This window comes from Drosophila ficusphila, unplaced genomic scaffold, assembly GCF_018152265.1.
Source record: "Drosophila ficusphila isolate 14025-0441.05 unplaced genomic scaffold, ASM1815226v1 contig_791, whole genome shotgun sequence".
Taxonomy (NCBI): Eukaryota; Metazoa; Arthropoda; class Insecta; order Diptera; family Drosophilidae; genus Drosophila; species Drosophila ficusphila.
Genome location: NW_025064737.1, coordinates 375,224 through 388,138, shown reverse-complemented (window position 1 = coordinate 388,138; position 12,915 = coordinate 375,224). Strand labels below are relative to the sequence as shown.

Genomic DNA, 12,915 nt, shown 5'->3' with positions numbered 1-12,915 from the left:
GCAGATAGGGGTTCATCTCGGGAACTAAAATGTTCATTGGATTTTAACCAGTAGAACCTCAAGATACCTAAGTAAAACCTAACTGATCGCTTTAAAGGTTAAGAAATGTTTGTGTTTCTTGCATGCTTACAAAAGATTCAAACATTTCATCACTAAAATAAGTTTTAAGAAACTATGTTTAAACTATGCCCATTAAATAGTAGCCAAATCATTTTTCCAGGACCTGAATTACTGGAAGTGTTTTATTTCGTTATCTGTAGCTTTTCGCCGATTGCTGATTAGTGGCGGTGTATATAAATGATTTGCGATGTATACACAAGTGTAATGCCTGCGTCTCAGCCGATTTAAGGGGCTGGAGCCAAAAACCTGCGCTCAGTCGCGCTGCAAACTTTGATCGGTCCAATAATCCAGTGAACTTCTTAACAAAAGGCAACATAAGACCAACATAATTCGGTTAAAGTCATTACTCAGTAACCCAGGAAAAAAACTAACAGAAATATGGAAGTTCAAGTGGGCTGGCCCAAGTTGCTAAAGATGGCCACCCAGTAAGTAATCAGTGTAAAGGTCAAATCTTCAGTTCCAAAGTTGAATTTCAAGATTCTTAGCCTTCGGACCTGGTGCCACCTTTCGGTTATCACCTCGTATCGCTTATCGCGCCAGACAGACAGACACCTAGCCCCCCATTAACACCCGATCTCTCCCACAGGTTGGTGGGCCACAAGATCCAGCAGTTCCGCCTGTCCACAGGTCACACCGCAGTCGTGGATACAAAGTACGGAAAGGTTCGCGGTCTCCAGAGGAAGACGGTTTACGATGAGGAGCTGTACTTCGCCTTCGAGGGCATCCCGTATGCCAAGCCCCCTGTGGGGAGCTCCGGTTCAGGGCTCCCCAGCCACCGGAACCCTGGAACGGGGTTCTCGACTGCACCACCAACCGGTCGAAGCCGCTGCAGAGGAACATGCTTTTGGGGAACGTCGAAGGCAGCGAGGACTGCCTGCACCTCAATGTGTATGCAAAAAACCTGGAGTCGGAAAAACCTCTGCCCGTGATTGTGTGGATCTACGGAGGCGGTTTCCAAAAGGGCGAGGCCTCCAGGGACATATACAGTCCTGATTACTTCATGAAGCAACCGGTGGTGTTCGTTACCATCAATTACAGGTTGGCAGCATTGGGTGAGTTTTCAAGTTTAAGTTTACTTGTCCCTTTAAATTTAAGTAGAATAGATTTGAACTGTATTTCGCAGATGCTAGTGGGGTTCACCAAAGATTAAAGCTTATACTTATAATCTTTGTCAACTACAATCATTTTATTTATTATTCAACTCACTATACGTTTGCTTAGTATACGGTTTAGTGAACACTAATAGAAACAGTATTCAATGTGTTTTTTCTTCCGGTTCTAACAGTAAAGGCCTAATGTGAAGTAACTATCCATGCTAAAATATAAATTATGCCTCCCTGCTAGCAAAGCTTTTACCAAGAAATATATGTATTGAATTGTTTCCAGATAAGCGATTAACAAAAGAGCAAAATAAGCATTACCTTGCTAGTTGAACAAATTACTCTGGCCTATCCCAACAATAAGAAACCAATTTTTGCACCGAATATACTTACATCAGAGTTAACAAATTATTTTGAAAAGAATTAAATATTTTATATTTGTAATTTTGACTAATTTGAATTTAAATCCCATTAAACGCTAAAATAAAAATTCAATGGATGCTTAATCCATAAATACAATTTTTTGAACCTAAAAAAAATAGATTAAATTAAATTAAGATTTTGATTTTGTTTGTGCATATATAGATTCAATTCTCAGTTTTATTTTAAATTCATATTATTTTTTTTTATATTTAGGTTTTCTCAGTCTCAAGGACCCGAAGTTAGATGTTCCTGGAAACGCGGGTCTGAAGGACCAAGTGATGGCCCTCCGTTGGATCAGTCAGAACATCGGCCACTTCAACGGGGACCCCAACAACATCACCTTGATGGGGGAGAGTGCAGGATCGGCTTCTGTCCACGTGATGATGACCACGGAGCAGACGCGAGGACTCTTCCACAAGGCCATAATGCAATCGGGATGTGCTCTGAGCGAGTGGGCTGAAAGTCCTGAGAACGACTTTGCCTTCCGGTTGGCGGAGAAACTGGGCTACAAAGGCAGCAACAAGGATGCCGATGTCCTTAATTTTTTAAACAAGGCTTCTCCTCGTCGAATTGCTGATGTTGACCAGGATGTGATTACCAGGGACGAAATACGGAGCTTCCTTCTCTTTGCCTTTGGACCGGTGGTGGAACCCTATGAAACCGATCACTGTGTGGTGCCCAAAAGACACAAGGATATGTTACCCAAAGCCTGGGGCAACGACATACCCATCATTGTGGGTGGAAACTCCTTCGAGGGCTTGTTCTCATACCAAATTGTTAAAAATGATCCCTGGACCGTGAACAATTTCCACAACATCCTTCCGAGGGAAGTGGCGCAAGCCATCAGCTTGGAGGCGCAGGATCAATTGGTTCGACGGCTGAAAAAAGCCTACCTCAAAAACGAAATGCAGGAATCGATGGGAATGTTTGAGGCCCTAACCATATTTTCACATCGCCAAGTTTGGCACGATCTGCATCGTTTGGTTCTCGCCCGCCGGAAATACGCCCCGAACTCATCTACTTATTTATACCGCTTCGATTTCGACTCACCACATTTTAATCAGTTCCGGCGATTGGTTTGCGGTGATCACATTCGCGGTGTGTCCCATGCCGATGAGCTATCGTACCTCTTTTACAACGTCATAGCCTCAAAACTGGATAAATCATCGATGGAGTACCGAACCATTGAGAGAATGGTGGGTATGTGGACCTCATTTGCCTCTAGTGGAAATCCGAATTGTCCTGAATTGGGAACTGCCAAGTGGAAACCAGTCCGACTGGTTGAAAACGAAGTAGAGGAGTGCTTCAACATCAGTCAAGATCTGGAAATGATTAAGTTGCCCGAAGCCAAAGTTTTGGCCGTTTGGGATTCGTTCTACCCCCGCGACGATCTTTTCTAGTTCTTAAAACCTAAAAAAAAATACTTAGTCTATTCAAATTGTGTAGTGTTCATTTCAAAATAGCTGCGCATCCTTTAAATACATCAATGAAAATGTTCTTATACAGTGACGATTTGATAAGTGACGAATTGATAAGAGACATATAAGTTGAATACGTTAATTATTCATAAAGTTTTTGTTTACAAGTTAGATTGTATTAGGTATAAATAGAAAATAGAGATACGCATGCTTTTTTGGCTATTTTAAAAATTCTATTAATAAGATCATATAGATCAGTGCTTATCTCAAGAGGAACTTAGTATCAAATCCAAAAATATTGTGTAAACTAATTAGCTTAAACTGAAGATAATTAATTGAAATAAATAAAAAAATATGAAAATCATTTAAAATTATTTAAGAACTGGAATTTAAGCAAAATGAATTGTTTTGTGTTAAAATACACGAAATCGCTTTGTTATTGCTGACGCTCTCATTAAGAGAAAAAACATCGCCTAGTCACTGCGAATGTCAAGTTTAAGGTCAGCAAGTGAAAATTTATCTGGCAAAGGCGAACTGCTTTTCGCAATGTGATTAATGCAATCACCCAAACCAGTTCTAGATTTATGCATATCTACTTTGTATATGTTGTGATACAACCCGTAATACTTCCTAAAGTTGTTTAATTTTTGTTATAGGGAAAACATGCGAGTTTAATTGAATCAATGATATGTATTAGTAGCTTGGCCATATACACAAAATTATTTAATTGAATGATGAGTTCACTTAAAAATGTGTAAAAACCGCATCATTAAAAAATTAAATTACCTTTACATTTTCGTATGGCATAAGCCATGTTTATTTACAATATTTACAAACCTCCACCTAACATAAGTCGTGTTTAGAGTACAGTTTATCCCAAATTCGGTTCTGTTTGGACTCCGGCAACACAATAAACTCCAGTTGTTTTCCGATGTTGAGACACATCTGAGGACCTTCTTCCTCCAGTGCTTCCCAAGAGGTCGGATTGATCTGCGGACAATTGGGGTTATCGTTTCGGGCGAACGCCACCCACATTCCCACCATCCTCTGTATGGTTTGGTACTCCAGCGAGGACTTCTCCAGTTTGCTGGATAAAATGTGGTAAAAGAGGTAGGAAAGGTCATCGGCATGACTGACTCCACGGACGTGTCTTCCGCACATCACCTGCCGGAAGTGATTGCAGGTGGGCGAATCCACATCGAAGCGGTACAAATAGGTGGGCGTTGTGGGGGCGTGACGGAATCTGGCTAGCACTGTGCGGTGGATGCCATGCCAAAAGTGCTTTATGGACAGAATCTGCAGGCACTCGTTGAACTCCATCCTTCCACGAGTTGCGTCCTCGAAGTTATCCACCTTGAACTGACGCAGCAGATCCTTCAGTTGAGATTGGGAGCTCCTCTGTCTGATCTCTCGGGGAATCAGGGCCTCGAAGGCACTCAGCATGTGCTCCTCGTCGTGAAGGGTGGACTGGTAGGAGAAGAGACCCTCGAATGAGTTTCCTCCCAGGATCAACGGTATGTCATTTCCCCAAGCCGCAGGTTGCATCTCTTTATGGCAACGAGGCAGAACGCAATCCATGGTGATATATGGTTCCACCACTGGAGTGAAAGGAAAGAGAGCGTAGTTCCGTCGTTCTTCCTGGGAAATCAGATGGATTGCCTGGGCTGCCATTTCCGAGGCGGGAGCCTTCTGCAGGAACCGGAGCACCTCCTTCTCGTTCTCACTCCCCGAGTAGCCCAACTGACAGGCCAGCCTGTACGCCCACCTGCCACTCGGCTCGTTGGCCCACTCGCAGTACAGCGACCCCGATTGCATGATGGCCTTGTGGAAGAGTCCCCGCGTCTGCTCAGTTGTCATCATCGCGTGGACGGAGGCTGCTCCCGCACTCTCCCCCACCAGAGTTATGTTCTGGGGGTCTCCATTGAACTGGGCGATGTTCTCGCGGATCCAGCGAAGGGCCATCACCTGATCCTTTAGGCCAGCGTTCCCAGGCACGTCCAAATCGCGATCGGAGAGGCTGAGAAAGCCTGGGAATAGCAAAGGGATTTTGATTAATAGTTGTTGAATATAGTTAAATTAAGCAAAAGTTTTTCATTATATTAATCAACATTAACTAATAGAATTCCTCATGTGTCCTTTGCCATAGAGATTTATACTAAGGTCATAATATTGAACTGAACTGATTTGGAATTAAAATTGGACAAGAAGAGCATCGCTTGTGAATGAACAAAACTTATTTAAGAACTTATCACCAATTTTCAAAAATCAATGAACGTACATTACGGACAGACAAAATTGGATCGTTACTGTGACATTGCATGATCTTGCATAGATACTGCATTAACTAATCGGTAGGGGTTTAATAATTGCAGGTGAGTGTTTTTCTCTCCCGCCAATTTAATAACAGCTAAAACGACAGTTATATGAAGTGATTTAATAACTGTGGAAGTGGTAGTAGCCGGCAATTAAACTTCACTGTCTGAGAAATATTTCCGATTGAAATTGACTTTAGCACATAAAACACGCAAAGTGAAATTTGAACGATGATAATATATATCTTCTCTGAAGGTTTGGTGGTTTAAAAAGTATTCAAGCTAATGAACTGTTTTGTTGCCGCATTTTAAAACAAATTAGAAAATAATTGACACTTAGTAACAAATATGCATTATACTAATACACAACTGAAAAATGAAAAAAAGTAACAGTTATTATAGCAATATTTTGTAGTTCAAACTACTAACCCAATGCGCCCACTCGGTAATTAAATGTGACAACCACCACATCGTGCTGCATAAAGTAGTCCGGACTATAGAAATCGCGACTGCCCTCGCCGATCTGGAATCCACCGCCATATATCCACACGATCACGGGCAGCGGCTTGTCCGTCTTGAGTCGCTTGGAATACACGTTTAAGTACAGGCAGTCCTCGCTGCCCTCGACGATGCTGAGGACGAAGTGCCGCTGCACGGGCTTGGCCCTCGGATAAGTGCAGTCCCTCACTCCCGTCCAGGGGCGTGGTGGCTGGGGGGCTCTAAACCGCAACTCCCCCACGGGTGGCTGAGCGAAGGGGATTCCCTCGAAGGCGAAGTAGGACTCCTCGTCGTAGAGCGCCCTGCGGCGGAGTCCCCTCACCTGTCCGTCCCTCGTGCAGACCACCTTCGTCTGCTTCGTGGCCAGCCGGTACTGGACGATCTTGTGGCCAATGAGCCTGGGCAAAAATAAAATACATTTATAGTTTCAAGTTGATAATAAACATACAAAATATGATCTTATTCTGTTTGATAACTTTAATATTGATATTGTTGTGTTTACTTTTCATTCACTATTCGATCTTCATTTTTTGTTTTGTAGGCTGGGGGTTAAGGTTTTTGAGAGAAAGATATTGAGTTTAATGACGAGCTTTTCTTATCTTATCGCTGTGAGAGCGAATACAAGCGATCAATTGAGTACAGTAAAATACTCCTTTGTAGGAAGCATTATACAGTATTGTTAAAAAACAATATTTTTAATCAGCAAATTTTGTCTATTAATTCTTACTTTATAAGAATATTTTAAACTTAGATTTAATGAGACTTGTTATTTCTTCATCACGCACTCAATGTGAATTATAAAAGCTTACAACAAAAGAAAAAAATCAATGGATTGCGATTTAATCTTTTTTAATCTTAAGTAGGGGGTTAAGGATTCCGTACGAAAAAATCATAAATTAAGTTCAGAAGCAGGCAACACTTAAAAAAAATACTTTGCTCCACTTGAATGACACAATAATCTGCATTCAAACTACAAACTTTGGGTTATTTTTAGGCCCAATATTCCTTATCGGGGTGTTCGATTAAACTTGTTGGTCACTCGCATACAACAAGTTTATTGAAGAAAAGTGAAGAACGAAGAATGGATTGTAAACACCAACAACTTTGTGGTACAATGTCCCTCTAAAGAGAGCATTTACTGTAATTGCACACGAATGACCTACTTAGTGCCCATTTTCAGCAGATCGCCCACTCCCACTCGGACCTCCATGGCTCGCGACTCCAATTATTTTTACTACTATTATATAGTTAATCCAAGGGTCGAAATTAGCCTATATTCCGATCCGGTTAACGATTGTGATGGCAACACTTCCGCAGGCCGCGATCGCTGGGGAGCAACTGAACCGAGCAGTGAGAACCGTACAATCCGATCTATCAGTTCAACTGCCAGTACTTTGCCCACAGCAGCCTCAATTCAGTTGCGGGTTTAATCACGACCGACGCTTATCGCAATATGAGTTGCTGCACCGAAACATATGGCGGGAATATGGAGGTAGACTATTACGACTGATAAGCGGAGAGAACCGACTACTCACTACATACAGCTGTTTCGTGTCTTGTGGGTAATTGCTTTTTAATGATTATCTGTGTGCTCTCAAAAGTGATATAAAGTCGGTGTTTATATCTATGGAGCATCGGTTAAAACCTGCCAAAAGTCATCAACGATCGCGGTTATAGATCATGCAATTTACTCAGTAATGGACTTCACTGTAAACTTTGCAACGAATGTGCATTAATTTATGAGCAATCACTTTAACATTTAAATTAAAGCAGCGTGCGCAGCTAACATGAACTGCTTTCACTGCTTTCTTCACTCTGTTAACGCACATTTTTTAAAAGTGACTCTCTAGAGTTCTTTATTTGCAGTTTTAAAGCGTCAAAAAAATTTGTAATGGGAAACCTAAAAGTTTTCCTTTTTTCTTATTATTAACAGAACAAATAAATAACTTTTTACTATAGGGTAATGTATGTTGGTAATATGTTTTTTATGTATCGTAAGGGCAGCTGCCCCTCTCAATAGAAAAAAAAAAATTATAAATATACAAATGAATAAACTAAATTATAAATCTACAAATAAAGAAACTAAATTAATTAAATACTTCTTTCAACACCTTTCTTGGTTAGATATTTAAAATATTAATTTATAAGTATTCTGTAAGTCGGTGTCTTTAATTAAAATATTTTGAAAAAACAGTTTGTTTCTGCAATATTATTTAGTATAATACGAATGTATGTTTATCAACAACAAAATTATAAACATTTTTATGAATTTTAATTTAATTCCTAAGGCAATAATTTCTCAAAAAGTTTCTTTCCTATAAAATAAACAGGCAGTCGAACAGTTTGACATTTCTAAAGTCAACCATCATGTGTGTGATTTTTAATTACACAAGGTAACTTTACTTTTTCAACTAAGTTCCTTTGAGCTTAAACGTAGTTGTTTATTTTCTTATGTCCACTAAAAAATGCAAATAAACAACTGAAATTAAAATAAAATGCTCCAACTTTTTCCTGATAATTGAAAACAAATACTTAAAAGTTATAAATTTGCATGTGCATTTCTAAGCATTACATATTTGAGAAAAGAAATGTTGTAAGCAAAGCAAAGGAAAAATTGTATTTACGCGTAAACGATTTTGATTAATAAGCCAGCCCAAAAGGCAATGAGGACGGACGGCTGCGTCAACTAATTAAAAAATTGTCATAAATCCCACGAGTTTAACCCATTTACAGTCGACTGGCCTGCTGAGAAATGGGCAAGAAAGGGATTGCTCGTATAACTTGAGCAGCTACTTAATTACACTTGCGCGCACTTTAATTTCCAGTTAAAAAATGCTTACCGAAAATCGTAAGCGACGGCAAAGAAATGTTAATTTTTGGCCTCCCCTGGAAACGAAGGAGGGATGCCAAGTCAAGACGGGCCGAAACAATGTAAATTATAGGCTTAAACCGAGATGTGGAAAAGGAAGAGAAGTCAAGCTCATCGAGTTGGTTACATGGAGGAGCTTATTAAATTATGCGGAGGACTTCGGTTGGCAGGGGTGTGGTCTTAAATTTCCAGCATTCTAATCTCGATTTAAGCCAGAGAAGGCAGCCCTGACGGTATCAAGTGAATTCAATGTCAAAAGGGTTAATTGAAAGTGCCGCAGCAGCTGTCGGCCCAAAAAAGGAAAGTGGGAAATACTGCCGGGAAGGCTTTTCCCGGGCTTCCCTTTCCCAGGTTCATATGGCAAATATGCAGTAGTCATAAAATCAAAGTCCATAAAACGATGTTTCCCGCCGCAGTGCATAAAATCTTTTTCTTTGGGTTCGGCTAGAAAGTTTCATGTCTTGGGTCTTCTCAGTTTTTTTATTCTGCTTATTGCACCCGAAGGGACTTTTTACTCACTTGTGTAACCAAACTATTTTGAATTTTAAATTCAGACAAATTTCTATGCGTCACAAATTATGTGTGCCTCGTTGGGGATATAAAAATTGGAGTGGGCTGTATCAGGGGAAATATTGTTTTCCCTTTTGCTTTGCGATATTTTTGTGAACAAGTTAAGTTCAATTTGCCACGTGCCTGATTTTGAATTTCCTTGAAGCTTGTTATCTAGCCATCGAAGGCCAAAATGATTTCAATAAATTTCTTCTACTCCTAAATGTTATACAGGAAAAAAAATTAATCTAAAATTGTTGGAACTCTATTTTTATTTAAATGATTCCTTGGAACTGTTAAGAAAGGTCGATTCTTTTTTTAATTAAGTATGATGTTTATCAAGCCCATATCAAGCCTTTCGAAAAAGGGTAAATGAAGTACAAGCGACTAAAATCAGAATCAGAAGGGTTGGAATTGAAGTTTGCCGTTTTTAAAAAGTAATTTGGTTAAAAAAGCAAAACGAGTAATTATTAAACTGTCGCCCAGGGCTAAGATTGGGTTAAGTAAGGGGGAAGCCCCTGAACAGCAAAGGTATAGGAAGTTTAAACGTTTTTTTTTCTAAGGGAAAAAGGTGCAAGCCATAAAGTTTACTTTCCCTTCTGAATACATTCTTTATTTGGGTACCCTGAAAGGAACTGAGAAAAAGAAATAAATTAACTTTCTTAGGTGGAAGGACTCGGCAAGTGCTCGGTCCCCATCAATGGCTTAATAATGGACTGCTCGTCTTATTATTAACTGAATGCTTTTTGATCTTTCCAACGCAAATTACAAGCTACAAGAAGTCGAACGAAGGAGTCCGTTTCCCGCTGCTCAGCCAACAATGAAACATTATCCTGGCGCTGGTCCTGGTGTTATATATAACACTTTCAAATTGATAAGGATAAGGACGGGGCGTGGAAGGCGTCGACTCCATCGTCATTTGCCAAGTTTCCACTGTCATTGTCTGGTGGCATTTGTAATTCACTTTGATTAAATATGCAGGGATGCTGGGCTCTCTCGAAGGACACCACTGGACGAGGACCGCATTCAAATGCCGCAGAAGTGCAACGACAATCGAGGGACCCGAAATCCAACAGTTCGTACTACACTCAGATAATTAATGGTGACTTTTGGAGGTAGGCGGCTAAAACATCTACAGGTCTTAAATTGGATTCAAATACTTTTATTTTCAGTAAGAATAATGTCTTTGCTATGAGTTTGAATAAGGATTTGATATATTGATTAAATATATATGTTCTTTTTTAAGTACTAATGATTTTTACAAAAATAAAATTGGAGTCAAGTGCTGAAATAAAAACTGTTTTACTTTTGTACGCAAAACTATAATATAAATATTGAACTTTAAATTATAAGTCAATTCAAAATGTTTATTATTTTGTATACACTTTATTCAAATCCCCAGCAAGACATTGCCTCGAATATATATTCCTTGTTGTATTAGATGCTATAAACAATTCAAAGAATTTTTACCTCAAACATGTTTCCACGTTATTTAGCCATCTTGTATTTAAATTGGCTGAGTGCATCGCGCCGCTTCTTATTCAAGTCGCCAAGAAAGCGCAAAACAAGTTTGTGAATTTCGGCAACGGCGTGTCCTCTGACAGGATATAAAACAATCAGTGCAAGCTAGCGGAAACGGAAGTGCTGCCTTCCCCCCGCTCGCCCCGCCCTCTTTTCCATTCTGTTGTGTGAAATCGTCTAAATTGTGGGCGTGGCAGCCGTTGTCTCTGTGCGAGTGTGTGTGTGTGCGCGTCTGCTGTGAAATGTAGTCCAAAGTTGTTTTGTGGCCGCTGCCGCTTCAAGAGATGACTTACCAAAGAATTGGGAAACCGGGAACTGGGAGTTGGGAACTAGGAGCTGGGATCTAGGAACTGGGGGTGGCATATGAATAGTTGGCGGGGCAGCTCCCCGCCTTTGACTATTGTCTATTTTTGTGTCTATCTCTCTGCTTCTGATTGCATTCTCTGGAAATTTTCAGCTGGGTTTATTAATGGGTTAAATTGAAATTTCACGCTCTGCTGACTTTGGATCCCGTTGTCAGGGCTTGGAGTAGGTCAGGTCGGCATTGGTTGCGGTGCTCGAGGCTAGCCTTGATATCCTTGAACGAATGCATATTAATAGCAATGCGGGTCAGGTTTACCCAACCGAGAGATTATTTTGAAAAGATAATCGAATCAAACAGAATGACAAACTAAAGGAAGACTTTCTTGCTTACATATTTATTGAAAGGGCCAAAATAATGTCACGTAGCAAACGTTGCTAAAAAAAGTAAAAATGAGGATATAATGGAGTTACTTTGGTTTTGATGACTTTTCATTGATTTTTATGGTTTCTAAAATCGTTACCACGCAGAAAAAAAAAATGAAATATATTCAAAAGACAGTTAAGGCTATCAAAATGTAATTGCAAATTTTATCTAACATTTGAGCTTGAAATATAAATGAAAACATCTCAAGATAAGAGCCGTAAATTAAAGCTCTTAAGTTTTAAGGGACATATTTCGAGAGAAAGTTGTCATTGGCGTGGCTGAGTTCAAGCACACGCATAGATTGAATGACGAACTTTTACTTTTCAGCTGTCCCGTGCAGAGTCCTGCGAACTCAGGACCAACAATGGGCCCTGAATATTTTTGGGCTGCTGCTTCCTCACGATGTCAGCTGTCAGGACTCGGTGCGTTGTTGTCCTTGGTTCTGTTTGGAGGGAGGAGCTGAAAATGCAAGAAAACCAAACAGTTTTGTGGCATTTTCTTGCAGTTGACCATCCTTTTCCCACTTCCTCCAGCCGTCTCTTTCCATCATCCGCTGTCTATCTCGCTCGCACTCTGTTCAATGCTCGTTTTTGTCGTCATCGTCTCGTTTTGGTGGTTTATAAATGGAATGCCATGGTGTTCTATGGACTGCTGGCGGCGGAGGTCATCCTTTGTTCCTGTTGCTGACGTCGTTGTCCTTCACTGCTGATTCGGCAGCTCCGAAAGAGACGGCTGCTTTGTGGGAGGGAGACGGAGACTGGGCTGGAGGCTCTTTCTCACAATGATAAACTGCTGCGCTGGTGGCTTGGCTCATGGACATTTGGGACTATTTTGCTAGCCCACAAGACGAGTAACTCTCCAAAATGTTCAGTTCATTATACCCTACCACAGGGTATTGTGAACTTATCGAAATGTTTAAATCACATTTGACCAGAACGTAGTTAAGTTGTTTAATATCAGATACTAACCGAAATAAACAGTTTACTATACTTATCAAAAGCGGTTAGAACTTATAGGTCTATTTTAAGATCCTAATAACATATTTTAGTATATACAACTTACAAGTTGTTTAAGCCGTATCGGAAATTAAAAGCTATGCTCACAAATAAAGTTAGGGCACTAAAAGCTACGGAATTAGACAAGACCTTCTATCTCGTTTTACTTATGCAGTTAGTCATTAGTTGTCTGCGGTTGAGGTTGGTTTATATTGATGACTCTGGTGGTGTTCAAACCATTTGCTTTTGGGGGACAAGTTACAAGCTGCATTAAGGGACACAACTCCTTCTCTCAGGACTTTCGCATTACGATTTACACCCTCGAGCAATTGCAGCGTCATTTGCAATTTGAGAAATTACTGACCTGACATCGTCTTCATATT

The 12,915-nt window shown here is 40.2% G+C and overlaps 3 protein-coding genes across 3 annotated transcripts; 2 read left to right on the top strand and 1 right to left on the bottom strand.

The window, feature by feature from the left end:
- Positions 1-390: 390 nt before the first annotated feature.
- Positions 391-3,425, top strand: LOC108096128 (esterase B1). Its single transcript, XM_017197505.2, is given in 4 exon segments — positions 391-545; positions 707-861; positions 864-1,172; positions 1,857-3,425. Coding segments are annotated over 4 exon segments (1,698 nt in total). The 5' UTR covers positions 391-498; the 3' UTR covers positions 3,044-3,425.
- Positions 3,426-3,848: 423 nt separating this feature from the next.
- Positions 3,849-7,251, bottom strand: LOC108096129 (esterase B1). Its single transcript, XM_017197506.2, has 3 exons — positions 7,035-7,251; positions 5,803-6,269; positions 3,849-5,088 (listed from the first exon to the last, which is right to left on the bottom strand). Exons 1-3 carry the CDS (start codon positions 7,079-7,081, stop codon positions 3,905-3,907), a joined length of 1,698 nt encoding a protein of 565 aa, XP_017052995.1. The 5' UTR covers positions 7,082-7,251; the 3' UTR covers positions 3,849-3,904.
- A 3,005-nt stretch (positions 7,252-10,256) lies between these two features.
- On the top strand, positions 10,257-10,541 carry LOC108096131. The gene is made up of 2 exons (XM_017197508.1): positions 10,257-10,404; positions 10,462-10,541. The coding sequence occupies exons 1-2, from the start codon at positions 10,265-10,267 to the stop codon at positions 10,508-10,510; spliced, it is 189 nt and encodes a 62-aa protein (XP_017052997.1). The 5' UTR covers positions 10,257-10,264; the 3' UTR covers positions 10,511-10,541.
- The last annotated feature ends 2,374 nt before the right edge of the window (positions 10,542-12,915 follow it).